Source organism: Notothenia rossii (genome assembly GCF_949606895.1).
Source record: "Notothenia rossii genome assembly, chromosome: 1".
In the NCBI taxonomy this organism is placed as follows: Eukaryota; Metazoa; Chordata; class Actinopteri; order Perciformes; family Nototheniidae; genus Notothenia; species Notothenia rossii.
This window is the reverse complement of record NC_136912.1, coordinates 71,841,391-71,861,468: the sequence shown is the minus strand read 5'-3', so window position 1 is coordinate 71,861,468 and position 20,078 is coordinate 71,841,391. Positions and strand designations below refer to the sequence as shown.

At 39.0% G+C, this 20,078-nt stretch overlaps 1 protein-coding gene across 3 annotated transcripts in view; it reads left to right on the top strand.

The window, feature by feature from the left end:
* The window catches only part of LOC307022916 (BMP/retinoic acid-inducible neural-specific protein 3-like), a 67,588-nt gene that overhangs the window by 19,662 nt on the left and 27,848 nt on the right, over nt 1-20,078 (top strand). For all 3 annotated transcript variants that reach the window (XM_079655848.1, XM_079655849.1, XM_079655850.1), the window contains 2 exons: nt 104-472; nt 20,021-20,078. The exon at nt 20,021-20,078 is cut by the window's right edge and continues 133 nt beyond it. In XM_079655848.1, coding sequence (XP_079511974.1) covers nt 252-472; nt 20,021-20,078 — 279 coding nt within the window. In that variant the 5' untranslated portion in view covers nt 104-251. The remainder of the gene's footprint in view (nt 1-103; nt 473-20,020) is intronic.

Genomic DNA, 20,078 nt, shown 5'->3' with positions numbered 1-20,078 from the left:
CTGCTGCTAAAGTTTGAAATATTGTACATTTTATCTTTCTCTGTGGCTTTCTATTTTGTAAGAGGGTGTTTTTATGTATACTTATCCGAACCTTTGTGTGTAGGTGTTCGGGGGGCGTTGAGGTGATGCAGGTCCCCCGGTCATCCCAGTGGAGGAGCCAACTAACGACAAGTGGCTTTGGCTGCTGAACCCCGGCCCTCCTCCCCTCCACCATCACCACCCTCACTCCTCCTTCGCTCCTTCCCTCTCTGATGGCTCTATGGGGCGTCCTCAGCCTGAGCCTTCACTGCTGGGTGTGTTTACGGTCTTCAGTAACAGCAGCAGGAGCGACAGCCAGCCTCCCCAATGACAAGCCCGGGGGCCCCCTGGACTGGCTCCTGTCTGATAAAGGGCCTTTCCACCACTCCCCAGAGTACATTGACTTTGTGGAGAAGAACCGGCAAGGCTTCTCCACCAGATACAAGATATACAGGTGAGTCGTGACAGCAGGATGAAGGGCCACTTTAAACTCCTACTATATCACTGCTCCTTGTATATGCATGACAAATCTCCCAGCAGCCACATCAAACTGTCACCATGGTTGTCCTTAGAAAGATCGTCTGTGTGTAAATAACTGCCACATGCATAATCATCATTATCATCAGCTTTTATTAAAGACACTCTCGGTCCATTATTAAAAGACATACAACACTCAAATATAAATAAAAAAGGCAGTTATACCAATGTGTCCACAGGTGTGACTGGTATCGTACAGCACTCAGACACGGATTTGAAAGCAGCATAATGACAGAGTTATGAGAAACATTCAATCGACAGATGAATTTGTACATCAGATTTCTCAAGAGAGCATGGAACGTGTTGACTCGTGCATTTCAAAACATTTAACTTGCACTGTACCATCTTGGTTTTCTAAGCAGTAGTATACGCAAACAATCATTATGCAACCTTGAGCTTCTGGAGGCTCGTCTTCTTAAACTTGACCCACAAGGGGGCATTATAGAGAGGAGTGCAATACGCTCTAAAGAGGTACACCTTAACCTTATCTGAACACCAAGAGAATTTTCTAGCCAACATGTTAGCTTGTGTATATAAGATACACCGCTGTCTATACATGTAATCATCATCAGCCATTTCATCTGTGATGATGTGTCCCAGATACTTAGTGTTACAGCAAACAGACAGCACCTGTCCTGATAGATAGAATGTTGGAAAACAAAGGTTCTTATCCCCTTTTGCTCTGCAGATCATTACAGCGCTCTTCTTAGCATTGTATTTAATGTCAAATTTGACTCCATAATCAGAACATACATTTCGCAACTGTTGAAATCCAGCACTGCTAGGAGAAACAATAGCTAAATCATCGGCATACATAAGATGGTTTACAATCACATTACCAGTCACACATCCTGTTTTACAGACACGTAAATCATCTGATAGATAATTCATATAGATATTAAAAAGGCATGGTGAGAGGAGCCCCCCATGGCGGACTCCATTACTAACACCAAATGGCGCCGAGACTGCATTCCCCCATTTTATCCGCATGCTCTGTTTGGCATACCAATAAGCCAGGATCCTAATTATACTGTTGGGTACCCCCACTTGTCTCAATTTTAAAAACAGTTTATGATGGTTAACTCAGTCAAAAGCCTTAGAGGCATCAATAAAACCAATCAGAGCACAGGAATTGTGTCTTCTATATGTTTCTACCATTTCCTTCAAAGCATAGATGCATAGCTCAGTACCAGCCTTGAAGCCAAACTGGTTATCTGAGGTACATAAATAAGAACATAGTCTATCCAACAAAATTATTTCCAGGACTTTGGATAACACACTGGCTAGAGCAATTGGTCTATAATTATCCAAGCTCCCTACCTTGCCCGCTTTGTCCTTAATGACAGGGACCAAAGTAACAGTCAACATGGAGTCCGGCAACACACCATGAGTCCGGTAAAACAAATGGCAAGAAGAACTGCAACCTTCTGCAGTGATTCGGTCAGAGCCGCTTGCTTTGTTATCAGCTAGCTGTGCAATTGCTCGATAAACCTCATTAGCTGTGATTCCCACTGTGTCACTTTTCACAACATTATCAACTTTGTAGGGGTCACTTTTAACACAATTAAGTATAGTAGAGTAATGTTGCCTCCACAACTCAGCTATGTTATCGGCTCCAGATACTATGGTACATGGTAACGACGTACTGGCCCTGTTCAGAGCTCTCACCTCCTTCCAGAATCCAGTCACATCATTATGAAGGAGCTTTTCAGCCATATAATCTGCTCTCGATGTTTCTGTATGTTTGTTGACATAACAAACTGCATATTTATATCTTGCATTTGTAAGCTTTTTTGAGATCCAGGACAGGCCCCTCTCTAATAATATGATTATGGTTATGTGTTTACATATTTAGATTAGTATAACTCACAAGGTCACAGTATTTTGTCCTCAGCGATAGCCTATAATCACAAGCACTAGTTGCAGTGTAGTGTAGTTTAGGGTCAATTAACATGAACAAACAGTTGATTTTACAGATTAGCAACAACTGCAGTATTCATATTAAGATGTCAGCAGCCTCAGCTAACATTACATTCTTCACTCATAGCGGCAACCTGTGGGCCTGCAAGAGGAAGCCAATGCAGTAGTGTAACTTCTCTTGTTGTAATGATAATTCCAATTGTATAGAAGTATATGACAAAATGAACCTACTTCTAATTTGATTTATTATGTCAGTTACAATTTTTGTTTATTTTTTAATGTGTTTTAAAACAGCCTGGTGTTCATTTTTGTAAACTTTGGTAAAATGTAAAGTATAATTGCAGTAAAGCAGGGTATGTTCAGGGTGTGACCATGTGGTTAAGAATTATATATGTTTTTGTCTTAGAACTTTTACTCTTTGATGGTGTGTTTTCAGTTTTGGAAAGTTAATGTTAACGTATCAGTCGCCTAAACATCTGTGTTGTAGTCTACAATTATATTAGCTTCCAAATCTATAGTCAAAAACCAAGTTCCCGGAGGCCAAAAACTGAGATGGCGACAGCCAAACTTCAGAACTCAAGGGTTTGGTCCATAATATGATCGGTCACTTCATTGTGAATCCCTCTAATCTTAAAGAGGACCTATATTGGCAAAATATATTGTAGGGCCATACCTATACAAAACATGTCTGTTAAGTTTTTTGCTTAAAATACCAAGCAGATCACCCATTGTAGCCATGCCTTAATTTCTGCTGTGATAAAACGCCATCCTGTTCTAAACCACATCAAGGATTATTTCTGAAACAGTATGGAGCTCAAATGCTTTTTCTCTTGTAGGTTTATCACAAGGTGAATTCCTTTTTTTATTTCCTGCTTTTTAAAAGAAATGTGCTCTGCAGTACAGGTTAGCTCTGAGTGTTAGCGAGGCTTGCTAATGTAAACAAAGACGGGATTATGTCCAAAACACCTCAGGCATTGTTTCTGATGGCAACTTGCTGTGGGTACGCCGCCGATATAACGTCATATCGGCAGCAAATATGTATCCGCTCATCGTCGCCCGTTTTTAATCCCTGACACATCGAGGACACATATTTATGTATAGAAGACATCAAAAAGTAAATTTTGCATGATAGGTCCCCTTTAAATCTAGTCTAGGTGTGTGAGCTAGCATGCTCAGCCGTGTTTAGCATAAGATGAACAAGTAATACTTGCGGACTGCATATATTTTCTAACAACTGACATTGCTATCGCGAACTGATAAAATGTACCGGTTAAATCATACAAAATTAATCTATATATTGCTGCTGCAACAACAACACATCACAAAAACGGCAAGCATGACTCTCTTTACAAACAGTAACATTAAGCTTCCCAAGGTTGCTAATATGCGCTAATATGTCTGATCGGGCATAACTTATATTTCCCAAAAGTTGAAACTATTCCTTTAAATGCAGTAAGCTCAGCCATGACCCAGTTAACTGATAACAACTATAGTTGCCAGAAGGCTGAGTACCTCCAGTATATATTTGGGGGAGTATACAGTATGTATTCAGTATAGGGTTTGCAAATATAAATCTAATGATTCAGTATCTTTTTAGGACATTGAAAGACATATCTGGATGTTTTTCATTAAAACTGAATATAGTATCACCATCCAATCAACACCCAGCTGTTTGTGAGTGTTCAGACAAAATATAAATTAAGAGCGGTCCTCATAATTAATATGAACCATGAACCCCACCCTGAACATGTCCCTACCTTACCCTTATTAAAGCAGTCTAGTGGAAACCAAATTGCTTGCAATGAAATGCATCGCAGTTAAATCAGGTGAAGTTGAATAAAATTATAGAGACGAAGAGGGAAGGGAGTGAACTTTCATTTGTCTTGGTTGAATTAACTTAGGTATGTACATCTGCTGTAAAACAGTTAGGAAACTTATAAAATGGAAGACAAGGTCAATCCAAAGGCATTTTATCCTAACAACTGAACACTACTGTAGACTGACAGTAGATCCAAAGCTGCAGAAGGCTTTTATTAACGGTACATTGCTTTTCCTTTCTTTTTCTGTAACATCAAAATTCAATACAGCTGCATATTTGATGCACAACAGTGTAAAATATGAAAAACCCTATTCATGGTTATTCAGTAGGCAGACGGCATTATTTGGCCTGTGCTGTCATGCTGAAAAGGTTTCCCACAGTCTGTGTTCACATCATCTGGGACATGCTGGGACGGATATTTAATGTTGCTGGCTGTAGATTACTTTCAGCTGTATTGCAAACCCTCAGGGAGTAACCTGATCAGGTGGTCAAATGAAATATGTTGATTAGCAGCGGAAAAAAATTATGATTGGTCATGACAGCAACACAGTCCGAGGTATCGGCATGCCTCCAAATAAGCAGGGATAGTGTCATGAATCATATCTGTCGTCATTTAGCAGGATGTTGTCCAGGCTCCTGGAAATAGACAGACATGGGTTCCTGACATCGATGGATCTGTGCAAGCATGCTTTATGACTTCAGTGATCGGTTGCCGCGTTAAAGCTTTTTAATATTTTGCTCTCTGGCTAAAAAAGCAGAGATCCTTCGGAGCTGAGCTGCATGGGCGGCAAGATTAATGGTCTTATCATGTGGCCAAGTGATTAGTGAGCTCTTAGTACTTATTACTCTGCATTATCACAGAATCCCCCGAGAGGTTTCTGTCAGCTGCAAGGCTGTGTTTGAGGCTCTCTAGATCACCTCAATGCGGCATTGATTAATAGCGATGATATTAAAAGAAAAAACGAACTTAAAAAGTAAATAGCCTGTAAATCTTCCTAAATTGTATTCACTTGGATTCAGTCCCATTCGATTTTTAGAAAGAAATCTGACAAAGACAGAAGAGATACGGCTGTGGGTAAGCTTCTGTTTTTTTCTGCTTTGGCACATAATAGCTCTCTTTCAGTGGATGTGTTGGGAGAGTGAAATGTGGTGATGATGATTTTGGGAGCCTACACCTGGAGCTGGCTCATACAATATTCAGTGTGGGATATTTTATTAAAGAGAGTTGGTCCCCTTCAATATCCTTCCAAGACGGCCAAACTTCATAGCTATGCTCCTGCTTTGTGTTGGAGGTCGTAACATTTCAAAATCACGCTCTAAAACACATGTACAAACAAATAGAGGATGCTCACATCTCAGCAAGCTGCATATGAATGAAAGCAGAATTATCTTTTTGTTCTTGGGTTTCACAGAAAAGGACGAACCTTTCAATGCATCAGTGATTTAAGCAGCAGTAAGGGAAAGTGTGTGAAACGTATTAGAGCTGCAAAGTAACATGAACATGAGTTGATACTTGGTTTTAAGCAAAAACTGCATTGGTCATATTAGGATGCCAGCAGCCATTGCTAATGTTAACTGCTTCACTATAAGTGGCAATCTACAGGTCTGATAATGGAGGCTCAGCTTTAAACTTGCATTGCAATGAATTAATTGCAATGAATTGCAATTCTTGGCGAATGAAGCGCCAGGGGGCGGCTTCACTTATTGCAAGAATAAATCTAATTGTAAAGACGTCTATAAGAAAATAATAGACCTCTATACAATCAAATAATACATAAGTAAAACATTTTACTGACAATTGTATGGCTTTAATCCCTACTTCCAAGTGTTCTTTAATACCTGTTGTTCACTTTTGTAAATGTAGTTAATTTTTTGAGTAAAATTGCAGTGAATCGAAATGATGTGATTATGTAACCTTTGATTCTAGACAGATATCGATACTTCAATTCAAAATTCTTTGTTGAAAAAAACTATTGTTGTTCCATACATTGTGTGGGATATTCCTCTAAGGTCAAACACAAAAGGAATGAAAGAAATCCATTGAGTTAAAACTCTCACATAATTGTAGCTGAAAATGCTGTCTAGACAGATTCAAAAATTATCATAAACACTCAATTAAAACTAACGATGGAAATAACCCAAGGGTTGTTAGAAACAAGTAAACAACAATAGTGTCAACAAGCATCTCGACACACAATGATTTTTATAAATACGACGGATAATGATCTGCAATTAGTTTATTCTGAAAACTGAGCATGTGGGAAAAGTCAGCTTTGTGTTTCACTTGATCAAAAGAAAGCTGCTTCCTGTCTGATTTAAGAGATACTTCAAGTTAGATGAACAACAGCAGATTTCCTAAACCACAGGGGAGTGTGCAGGTGCTCTGAAGAGCTTTGAGGTGAGTGTTTTATAGCAGACTCCCTCAGCGCTGCTTCTCAACATCCCACTGCTACTCTCATTGATGTTCTTTGTCTCCTCTCCTAAAATTCCCTCAGAGGATTTGGCAACTTTGCTTTGCTCCATGTCGTATTTGAGGAAACCGTATTAAACGATAGTTGTTTGTGCTAAGGACACTTTTCCTCAGCCACTATTAAGAATATGGAAAACTAAGTATTCAAGTATTAAAGTCCCAAGAGACACATTAAACCTTTACCCTTGAATCAGCACAATTAGTTGAAAAGTTTTTGCTTAAGTTCTTACTCCCTATACAACTTACTATTTCTCTCTAGTTATGCTTTCCTCACTTGATTCAATAATGAGGATGAAAATGTGTAAAGCGGCCATAACCCCACTGTTAATAGAGGGAAGTCTCATCGTGATTTCCTTTTTATCCTCGATTCAGGTTCTTGGCCACACTAATGCAGTGAAAGATAGCGGAGTCAGTCCGTATGTCGGTCAAACATTTTCAGACTGACATTCATTGCCATTAAATATGTATAGACATGGTCCCTAAAGCATAACTACTGACTTTGGTGATCACATGACCTGCTCTATAGCTCCCCAATGAGGTTGTGATCTGTGGTTAACTGGTTAGGGTTTATATGTTTAAACTTCCCCTTCGTAAGATTAAATAACTTTGATAGTCCCTTACACTTATATGGTAAACATGTTAAAAGTCATGCTAAACAGTAGCATGTTACAGTAGCATTGCTATTGGGATAATACCAGCAGGCTAGCACGTACAAGTAGTGATGTTACGTATTGCGCCGAGGCTTCGGAGCGTGTGTCGAGTAATGCTTTATGAAGCTTTTTATGAAACATGTATCGAGGCTTGTATCGTTTTGGGCCAGTGACGTCATCGATGACAAACGATACCACGTGACTGCTTCAGGAAGTCATTCAGATCCGTTGAACCGTTGAACCACAACGCTCATATATACACATATATGTATAATAACAACCATATTACCCCTCCTGTGCCCGGGCCCGGTGACACGATGGAATTAAGAGAGCTCAGACCCTCACTTATATAGAGGTCGGAACATGTCATAAGTATAAATAGATACAAGCATAAATAAATGTAGGAATAAAAACATGAATAAATAAATGAATAAAAATACAGGAATAAATATGGTCCAGTGTTGTCAGGGAGATTCAGTGTGTGTGCTGTGGCTCAGCTGGAAAGCAGTTGACTCATAACCGTAGGGTCCCTGGTTCAATGACTGAACAATTCGTCTTTTTTGTTGTTTATAAAAGCTACAGCTAAATGAGATAATGTAGTTAATAAATGTGTTCTTTGATATGGTTTAGCCTTTCTTAGGCTGCAACATGGTTAAGTTTATGAATATTATTAAGGAATACAAATCCCTCTTTGCAATGTTTACCAGCCTCCTTAGGCTTTTCAATCACAATCATTCAACTGGAATAAAAATAATATTGTTAACATGAAAATATGATTTAATGTTCGTTGTTTAGAGTTATTCTAAGGCTTTACTCATTGGGAACTCGGTATGAGATAGAGCACACTGTTGAGATGTCCAATCTGCCTTTTTTACACACTTTGACCAACAGGGGGTTTGGGTTCAAATGAAGCCCATGATGAAGCCTCATGAGATGAACCCTTTTGCGAACCAATTGGCTGGAAAGCTTCAAAGCTTCATAAGGCTTCATCTCGCCATCACTACGTACAAGCATGGCTTTGCTTATGAACACCCTCAAAGAGCTGCTAGCATGACTGTAGACCAGAGGTGCCCAGTACGTCGACCGCTGTCTACCGCGGGGGCAATGCTGGTGGATCGCGATTCATTCATACAAAAAAAATCCAGCTCCGTTAAAATCATGGTTAAAATAGACAAAACAGGTTTTGATCCCTTCTTCCTTGGACTCACTGCCACTTCATTCAGGAGTTTACTTGATTGACAGAAAAAGCGACCTATCGCTTTCCAGTCTGTTAACCCAGAATGCAAAGCAATACAAAATCAGTCAAGTGCCGGGAAAACTCAAATTAAGAGGCAAACAAGAGACAAATAACCAAATGAGTGCGGGACCGAGCAAAAAGCTAAAAATATACCACTTCCACCCAGAATGGGAGGAAGAATATTTGTTTGTGATGTCACATTCAAAGATTATTTGTCTTATTTGTAAAGCAAGCGTCGCTCTGCCAAAGAAAGGTAACGTGGAGAGGCATTATCGGAGTGTTCGCAAGGCATAATGACAGCGACTTCCCTCCAAGTAGCGAGTTTAGAAAGAGAAAGGTCATGTATTATTGCTACAAAAACATTATCTCGCAGTCTTAGTGTCGCCAACTCGTTTCTAACATGCAAAAAGACAAACAAATGCGTCTATGGTCGGTGTATTTTCGATCTTTCCAATTGATATGAGATCTCTCCCCCGTATGTGTGCGAGGGGGCGGGGCAGTTTACACACGGCTGCTACATAAAGGAACACGGAGGAGATGGCGGAGAGAAGCGCTCCAAGGTGTGGTTAAATGTTACCCGTCTTGAGGTGTACAATACTCGTTGCCAATAGTGTTTAGCATGTAAGGGTGGTAACACGAGCAATTTGCCTAAACATTTAGCAAAAGTGCACTACATTCAGACGGAGGAATGCACCGGGTTCGACTGTCTTTCTCCTAGCTCTGTAGCCCCCCCATTCACGAGTAACGTTTCCACGTCAGGTGTTATGTATGCTAGCAGCAACACATGGAGTTAACACAATTATAAAAACATGGGTTAATGATTAGAGGTAACTGAGTTACTCTTTATTTTGTTAAAGTTTCAGCTATTCTGTTTACAGTTCTGTCATCAGATTATTTAATACGATGTGTTAAAACATTGTTGTTTCTTTTGATGTGAAATATTATTTATTTAATTAATAAAAAGCAATTTTAATTTTGTTCACAATTTGTTTAGTTAATTTAATAATATATGTATTTTTGAATCAAGTATTCATCTTTATTGTCTTCATTGTTAGTTTCCACATGCCTAAAACAACCTCAAGCTAAATCTAAAAGTTGATGGCTAAATAAGAGCGTTTGAGAAATTGTGCAAGGCATAATAGTCCGAATAGTCGATTAATCGTTTCATTAATCGATAGATTAATCGATTATCAAATTAGCTGTTTGTTGCAGCCCTATTGTAGTTGTCCCATGTATAAATAAAACGTGTTATTCAGCAACCCTTGCAATTTGGGATTTTATTTTTGGTTGGTAGACCTCGGTGAGCTGGTCATTTCAAAAGTAGCTCACCAGCCAAAAAAGTTTGGGCACCCCTGCTGTAGACCCTTAACCCTCCTGTTGTGTTCCTTTCCCCCCCTTACTTTGGTGTTTGCGGTCAAATTAGACTGGTCATGTTTTAACCCTGTGAGACCCACATAGGACATTTCCGTTTTTGTATATTTTTGTGTTTTGCCTTATAAATTATAATTTCTTTGCAGTATATAATCAAGTTTTACACATCCCGGAAATCAGCACAACCTCAGCTAATGATATATGTCACTCATTAGAGACTTATATACACTATAACGGCCCGTCCACACAGCAGCGTTAAAAAATCTTTCAATGCTTCTGCCCATTCACTTTGAATGGGGTGACGTCACTTTGCCTCACTTTTTGCCGAACTGCATTGTGGGAAGCAAAGCGGAGATTTCTAGGCATCTCAGGAATCAAAAGTTGAGCAATGTTCAACTTTTGAATCTTCTAAAGCTTTTGGTGGAATCGTCAGCCAATCAAATCATATGCAAGTACAAGCTCTAACCAATCAAACCGCTGCTTGTGTGTCAAGGGCTGGAGATTCATGTGATTGGTTGTTGGTCGAGCTTCAGACACGCCCGCCGGCAAGCTTTTTCCAAAGCCGCTGTGTGGACGTACCGTAATAGGGGATATTTGCCCATAAATAAAAAATAAATAAAAAGAGGAGCTTGAATTTTGTACTTATTTCATAAAAAATAACTGCTGACCATAACATTGAAAGAAACTTTCAACACGGAAAATTGCACATGTTTATTATCATTGTATCAGAACTGATTAGAAGATTCTAACTTTTCTTTTTTAAATTTTTTCCTGCCAATTTTGAAGAGTACACATGATCATGTCCACAATCACACATGGCATGCTGAGCAGATTCGTCAGAATTTTCATCAACATCGTCCCCTTGAAAAATCAGCTCCAAAGCCTCAGCTGTAGTAAACTTCTTTGCCATACCTCAATTTACTTTCAAAACACTAAAAGAACGTATTCCAACTTTTATTTTTTTTTCGCGCGTGGAATTATACCGGCTCTCGTTCAAGTACACATAACAACGGAACTGAAAAACAACCCTCTGAATCAGACTCCGATTGGCTGTGACTGCATCCATTCAGAGTGTCCGATTCAGAAACGTGACTCTTACACGGGCCGTTTCTCAATCGCGAGGAAACTGGCTTCAAAGCCAATATTTCAAGGATACTACGTCATCGAGTGCCGCCGAAGGACTGTTCCAATCTCCAGCATACTTGGAATTCCACCGAGGCCACGTCCTTGGTTTGGGGGTAATTTCGAGGCTGCACATGGGTAGACTTCGCGTCCTTCAAATCCCCACAATGCTTTGCGCACGACCAATTTCAAAAAACCCTTGCAGAGACTGGCTGAACCGACGCAGCAAAGCACACATTTAAATGTAGTGGCGTAGAACATGTGTTGGTAAATATGTTACTTTGTTGCATTTGTTATCACCAAAAATGTGTTCCGTGAAAGTAAAGCAAGTTCATAATTAGATAGACATCGTGAGGTATTTATTTTTCGGTGTTTATGTTGAAACCGTTAGAGAGAGTGGCACACTTGTTAGCCTGTTCCATTCGTCTTTGTTTTCCGAAGCCGTGGCTTGGAAGTATATTTGCTTCGTTTCTGAAGGAAGTGACTCGGAAGTGACTCGGAAGTATGCGACTACCACTCTTTACGTCACAAATAAAGATGGTGGATGAGAATAGATCTATAAACAAACAAACAGAAAACGATAAGCTATATGCGCCAGAATCAAGGTGAGACTATCAGCATCTTTTAAAACGTTACGCACATTTGTTTCACCGAAATAAGTAAACGCCTCTCAATGAAAAACTTAATGTAGTTGTTTATTGCCGTTTCTGTAGTTTAAGAGGAAAAAAACGGCATGTCTCTGGCTGAAACAGCTGAAACGCTCTGACACTTTGAACACACAAAGTTATGTGATGAGGCCCTCTGTATCGCGAACTTCGGGGGGTGCTAGTGGAGCAAGCGCGTGAACTTCGAGCGCCGGAGCCTCGCAGCGGCTACACTGTGGCAGTGCCTAATTGCGGCGCATTTGCGATTCAGGTAAGGCTCCCTCTGCGAGGTGAGGCCCCACGCAGTCTGCATGATCTGCTTGTAGGGAGGGGTGGGCCTGGGTGTTTGTGTGTGTGTGTGTGTGTGTGTGTGTGTTTTATCTGATCCGGGTGGTTACTAATTCCTTTTCTTTATGGCGGTCATTTTTGACCGGGAACACCATGGGTGTTACAGAGTTGACTACATCATCCAAAATTCAATGAAAGTGGTGATCAGCAATGTGATATGTTCAAATGTCTACTGTGAAGGATATCATAAAGCCTTAATGTAATCGAATGTAAAACAAAAAAGTTATGATTTACCCCTCAGACAACAGGAGGGTTAATATGAATGACTTATTGCAACGATCTAAAAAAGTCAGCGACTAATATATTTCCATATTACATCATTACGTTCAATTCCCACACTCTGCCTAGTTACTGCTTAATAGTGATTGAATCAGTGTCAAGATTTGTGATTATGAGAAATTGCTTCCTGAGTGCTTATAATATTCACACAAACTGTATCACATTATTGATAAGGTTTAAGATAAAGATATTTTTTATTTAAAAACAGGTTTAGAGCAGCTTAAATAAAAAAAAAATGTATATGACAGCTGTAATGGCTTTACAAGAGCCACATTATGTTCGAAAATACAGTTAATGTCTTACGAAGATACAAATTTGGACGTGCTAACATCTCATTGTCTCAGCAGTTTCTGCGCTGAGTAGTTGCTATTATACATTGTCTTTTTGAGGAATGTACATCAATAAGTGTCAGAAGGAATTGCTCAGATAGAACAATAGCAACAGTGGACATCTTAAGCTTGTGTTTGTTGTAAATAATCATTTTTGAATGTCCATCGTTGGTTAAGAGGCACCTCACTGTGCAGAATAGAGGGCGGAGGTGATTGAAAGTGACAATGTTATTTTCTGGTCTGGTCTTCCTCGTGTGTAGTCAAGATCTCTGCTAAATCCTAATAAATTCTCAATGACAGAAGAAGATGGATCACCAGAATCGGTGCTTCGGGGTTACAGTTCTTGAGCTACCTCAGCAACGATGGGGTAATGAATTCACACCACGTTAACCCTCTACTTAATTTCCCGCCTTTCTCACTGATTGAATTTGAAAGGATTTTTAACAAGTCCTCTGAAGCAAAAAAAGAAAAGAGGGTTCATGTTTTTGTGTCTGTGTGTTTGTTTGGGGATTCACTGCAGCACATTCTCATTGCTTGCAGTGCAAACACAATGTGGGCCTTCCGCCTCGGCCACCTGTCCACAGGAAACATTGCCAAGGGGAAAGCAGCAGTATTCACCAGGGTTAAGGCAGGAGTGTTAATGTGCAGCTGGCCACGTTCTGAACATATTGCATTTTGATAATACATTTGGATTGTTTTTAATGGAACAAGATCAAAATATTAATATTATTTTAAAGTGAAAATTCATTATACTCATTGGATATTATTTAACTGTTTAACGGTTAGGCCACATGCCAGCCAATACATGTGGATAGTCAAATAACAGTATTTATCACCTTTAATTAAATAACTGCAGCAGTACATCAAGCTAACGATACTAAAATAATAGTTCTGGTTTTAAAATGATACTTGAGTATTTTCTGCTACATAATGTTTGAAGTACCAAACAGTAATAGTGCTTCTTACTGCAGAAGAATGGCTAACCCTAACCTCATACTGTGGCATTTGAGCTGATTGTTTCTAAATAATTAATACATACACTAACTGTTGTAGTTATGTTGTCATTAAAGGTCCCCTATTATACTGTATTTCATCAATATATTATAGGTCTCAGATATATACAAAACATGTCTCTGAAGTGTTTGGCTCGAAATGCCAAACAGATAATTAATTGTAGCATCCCATAATCCCCTCTGTCTCAGCCCTGTTTCCAAAGTGCTGATTCTCTTACTTTTACTTTACATGAAAATAAGGTGCCACTCCCCACGCCCCTCCGTGAGATATTTGGTTAAAAAAAACAAAATGGTGCTCTAGGAGGAGATTCAGGTGATAAGGTATTAAAGTTATAAATTAAAATATATAATAATAATATTTAATAATCAAATATAACTTTGTGATGTTTGTTTTACAATTCAGTGACATATTACATATTTGTGTGAGGAGCTGCGGGCCAAAAAGTTTGTGTTTATTTTTGGTTTCAAATTATAAGAATTTATTCTGATATGCAGTGAATTACAAGCATATTTTGGAGCTCGAATCTACCATGTTACTTTCCACAAACATAGGAAAACAGCCAACATAAATGGGTTCTCTTTGAATGTAGAGAAAAGTCAATAACTATAACCAACTTGACTATGATAGCATCCAAAGTGTTAAACTGATGAAACTGATGTACCTCGCCGAAAGGGAGCAACAAAATTGATAATAATAATGACTTTGCTAGTTCTAGGGAGGATTGCAGCCCCTAAAGTCAACTTTGTGGTGAAACCCATTTAATTTCCTCCTCTCTCCTTCAGGACGAACCATTTGGCCTATCGGGGGTTTAAGATAAGACGTGGCTAGCTTATCACAGCCAGCGATAACTGAAGAAAACGAACGACAGCGGGGATTTGCGAATACTCTTTATATACCTGTTCTCTTACCCCCCCTCCCCCGACCTCTCTCCTTTACGCTCCCTCCTTGTGTATTCCTGTTCTCCTACAGAACGTGCTGCAGCTTTGAAATAGTGCTTTAAGGCAGCAAGGCACAACTCAAGAGACACAGTGTTCCATTTGAAGAGGTCATTTATTTGTATGGCATGAAATGAGGTGAAGATTAATAGCTACACTACATTTATCTGAGCAAGAGATCAGTCAAAGGCTTTGTCTGAATACCACAGCGTCAGCAAAAAGGTCAACGGCTACCACATATCCATTTAACATCATTATGTTTACTTCCCACTCTCTGCCTACAGTTTCTGCTTAATCTTGTGTGAATTAGTTTCCTCGGTTTGTGATGACGTATAAGACAAATGTAAATTGATGTGCGTTGAAATATTCGCCTTCAGCTTCTTCTAACTTCTGTGGGCACAGGGATTTACATTGTGTATCATTCAAACATCTGGTTGTTTGAGATGTCCTCATTACTCCTGGTTTAATGTGATATATACCCTTTCAAAAGGCCACACTCCCTTCATCCATCATAAGCAAGGAAGGTTGTTCAAGCCACTCTGATTATCGCAGTCAAGGTTTCACTTTGGAGAGAGAACAAGTGCAACATTTGACTGATAGAACAATGCATTTTTGAATGTTTATTTTCTTGTCACATTATGTAATCTGACAAAAACATAGCCTAAATCATGACATCAATCATGTTTATGTTTAGGTGGCTCCTTTGTTTGGTTCTAACGTTTACCAAGAAAATGTTTGGGTTATTTCTAAAAACGAATAAGAAGCCCTTTGAACAATATATAAAACTTTCTGAAAGGCAGGTGTGTCTTATTAGAGGAGCATTTTTTCCCTGTTGCCTCCTGTTTCTTTCATCTCATATACGCGTGATTATGTGAGTAAATTGGGGGCAGTGCCAGGCAGGAAGTAAACAATTGGCACTGTTCATTGAGCCTCTTCGAGAAATTTCAAAGTAATCACAACTGATAAGTTATAATTACATCCGAGATATCTGCCTGTGACTTCATAAATGTCTCTTTATACATTCATTGCTATGCAGATTTGCGATGGAGGGAAAGTGTTTGAAAAAATAAATGAAATCTTGCCCATGGCCTAATATCACAGTCTTACTTTTTGATCATCAAAGATAGTTACGGTCTTCAAAGCTAGTTATGGTCTTCAAAGAGTGTTTTCATTTAGCAAAGACAGATGTATTAGTCCTTGTTACAAATGGGGAAACAGGTTTTTTCTCTGTGGGTGGGTTTTCTTATTTGTTGAGCAAATGTTCCGTCTGCATCCTGATTTGAACCAATACTTATCAACACATTATAAAATTGCCTTTATCCTTACTCTGATGACTGTGGTTAAGCTGTTGAGAGATCACTTGCTTTGCTTAAAAAACATTTCATGAAGAGCTTACCGATAAGCCAGGCTTTACCAATAGATCCATCCATTGACTGTATTCATAAAAAAACAACTGCAAATATTCATACTTTTAAACGCATATATAACGTACGATAACAATACATTGTGAACATAAGAAAGGAAAAGGTAATGGGCAGGACTCAGGTGGCATAATGTGTTAGCAAAGGTTGTGGAGAAAATGTGAATTTCATCATTAATATTGAAATGGAGTCTCTTTTAGTGTCTCTCCTTGGAGGTCATGACATTTATCTTCTGTATCAGTTGGCCACACAGAATTTTAAAGAGCAATGTTCGTATTATGTGCTGAGACTTTACATCTCTTTAAGTAGGTATTCTATTAAAGTACATAAAGAAAAGGAGAATTTGTGAACTAACCGAGTAATGAAATTTAGCTGCAGGTTAAAGTATTTTGTTGCCTGCATATACAACATGATTAGCATCCTTTTAACATTCAATATGTGTTCATTAAGCAGCAATCATTGTAGATTAGTGACAAATACTCTATGTATGTCAGATTTGTGCTTTCCCCTGGAAACATTAGCAAGCAAACTAGGAAATTACACTGAACAAAAATATAAATGCAACACTTTTGTTTTTTCTCCCATTTTTCATGAGATGAACTCAAAGATCTAAAACATTTTCTATGTTCACAAAATAACCATTTCTCTCAAATATTGTTCACAAATCTGAAAAAATCTGTGATAGTGAGCACTTCTCCTTTGCCGAGATAATCCATCCCACCTCACAGGTGTGGCATATCGAGATGCTGTTTAGACAGCATGATTATTGCACAGGTGTGCCTTAGGCTGGCCACAATAAAAGGCCACTCTGAAACGTGCAGTTTTGCTTTATTGGGGGGGTCCGAAAACCCTATGGTTAAACCCTAACCCTAACCCTAACATGTCATCCATTGAGCATGTTTGGGATGCTCTGGATCGGCATATACGACAGCGTGTTCCAGTTCCTGCCAATATCCAGCAACTTCGCACAGCCATTGAAGAGGAGTGGACCAACATTCCACAGACCACAATCAACAACCTGATCAACTCTATGCAAAGGAGATGGGTGACATGTTAGGGTTAGGGTTAAACCTGACTGGTTTTCGGATCCCCCCAGACCCCCCCAATAAAGCAAAACTGCACGTTTCAGAGTGGCCTTTTATTGTGGCCTGCCTAAGGCACACCTGTGCAATAATCATGCTGTCTAATCAGCATCTTGATATGCCACACCTGTGAGGTGGGATGGATTATCTCGGCAAAGGAGAAGTGCTCACTATCACAGATTTTTTCAGATTTGTGAACAATATTTGAGAGAAATGGTTATTTTGTGTATATAGAAAATGTTTTAGATCCTTGAGTTCATCTCATGAAAAATGGGAGCAAAAACAAAAGTGTTGCATTTATATTTTTGTTCAGTGTAGATTATGAATCGCTTTGGAAACTTTATTCGACACAAGTTTTCTTACATTTAGGTTTAAGGAGACTGTATCACAATCTTAAGGTCTGGCCAGTAGTCGTGGAATTGATCTATTTGTTGTTCAAATGTAATTGATAAGTATAAATAAATGGTGTCACCTTTAAAATGACAACTTCATATTGTATGGCCTTTAAGCGCAAAGCAGTGATACAGACCCAGAAGTCCTAAACTGAATGCTCACTCTGAGAGAAAATGTTATGCTAAAAAAACAGTTTCAACCTTGAATTTTTTATCTTGTTCTGCTTAACTCACAAGGAGTTCAGCCCACGGTTATTTTATCCAGTTTGTTATGACAGCAGGTTAGCAGTGGTCAGAGTATGAACCGTAACTTTGGCTCCTTGGGGCAAGTGGAAGCACTTTCATCTAAATGAGTTCATTGAATTTTACTTTGAGAGGCATTGAGTTAAATGACCAGGCAAAACAGCTTCCTGGGTACATGTGCACTTTATGTCTGGAGGACCTCACCATAAAAGGTTAGGTGCATCTGTTAGCAGGACATATTTGAAGAAACAAAAGCAAGGGCCTTCACAGTGTGAATGACTATATATTGTATCACTTCTGTTCAACAATGTACATGATTCCCATGTGGCTCCCTCAGTACATCACATTTTTCATTGGAAATATTGCATTTTTAGCCATGCTTTTGGCAGAGCTTTTGTGATAGGAATGAACACTTACCATGAACTCGGCGACTATGGGTGAGGTGGGGTTGGCTCTCAAACAAAATGTTGTGGGTTCGATCCCAGCCCCTGCAGTCAACATGTTGATGTTTCCTGGGGTAACATACATAACTCAGAGTTGCTCCCAGATGGCATTGCCAATAGTGAATGTTTGTTAATGTTAGCATGCTTGAGCAAGCGGAACATTGCTCTACAGTATATGAATGGGGTGTGAATGGGTGAATGATGACTTGTTAATATAAAGTTCTCTGAGGGGGCTTAAAGACTTGATATAGCACTATATAAAAACAGTCCATTTAATCTCAACAACTACATTACATTACATTTTATTTGTTAGACGCTTTTATCCAAAGCAACTTACATACTCAATAATGTGGGCAATCCCCACAGGAGCAATTTTAGGGTGAAGTGTCTTGCCCAGGGACACAACGACATGCTGACTGCAGTGAGGTTTGAACCTGTGCTCCCTTGATCCGAACACCAACGCTCTATCCACTGCGCCACAAGCCTCCAACTATTGGTTGATTTCTTAAGAATTGTTTACAGACACAGATGGTCACTAGAGGATTAAACATACTGACTTTGGTGATCCTGGCTTGTACTGTAGTGCCACTAGATCAAAGTTTTAACTTCTCATATGAAATAAAAGATTTGATCCCTTTTTCCTAGAAGCAATTGTAATTCTCGGTGAAGACTGCGGTTTGGATGGCCATGCAATTTGCAACATTAACATTTTTATCCCAATGAGTTGTTATTGTGAATCGTAATCATTTTGGTCATCTTTCAACGTTTCCACTTGGGCCTTCATAACATTTAAATTCTGACATTATTAAGTTAATGACCAAAAATGGAAAACTAATGAACAGTGGATAGAAAGATATTGAGACTCAGTCTTCTATAGTACAAGCTTTTCCTGTCAGTAATCACAGTTCAGCCTCCATTTACAAGTTGCTGAGTTAGTTTTATCTCTGCTTTTGCTCCACTGGTGATTAACTTGACACTCATGGGGCTTCTCCAAAACATTCCAATCATTAGTGTCTTAGATCAAAAATAAAATGATAAAATGGGGTACTCTCAGCTATCGTTAGTCCCCAATGTATTTCGTGTTCAAATTCCAGCTGCCGTAAATGCAACATGATGAAAATAAACTATTAGAGGTTAACCATTTAAATGTCTTTGGGCAATCTTGTTCTGAATCCAAACAACAAAGAAGGAGATTGGCATGTTTTATTCCAGTAAACTGAGCTGCTTTGAATTGATATTCAAAAACAATAAGTCACTTTCTTTGATTTGCAAAGCTTTATCCTCAAAACACAATGCCCTGAGACTACAATGTGTACTGTTGCCAAATGTCAGACAAACAAAACACATTCAGGTTTTTAATTCAAAGCAAGCTCTCTCTGTTAAACCAAGTGTGGCACTGCAAGTCAAGCAGTACACACAAGTATCTGTGAAGGTCATTTCACAGGGAAAGTTTCCAATGAATACCTTGAAGTTTTTTGAAGTAGAATAACTTTGTATGTGGTCAAATGTAACATCAGTCCAAAGAGCAAATCTTGTCCAAATAATAATAGAGAGAATGTGTGTAGGGGTCTGGGATTGAACATCCATATTCTTTGGTTCCTCAAGGTTTTCTTTCTATGCTGGCAATGCCTTTCTTTTCATAATGTATGTGCCAAGTTTGTTTTGTTATTTTTAGACTTAATAATGTAAATATTATTGCAGTTCTCAAAACCGAACTCTATATTGAACATGTTGTTTTTTTTCCAGGGAGTTTGGGAGATGGAAAGTGAACAATTTGGCAGTGGAGAGGAGAGATTTCTTGGAG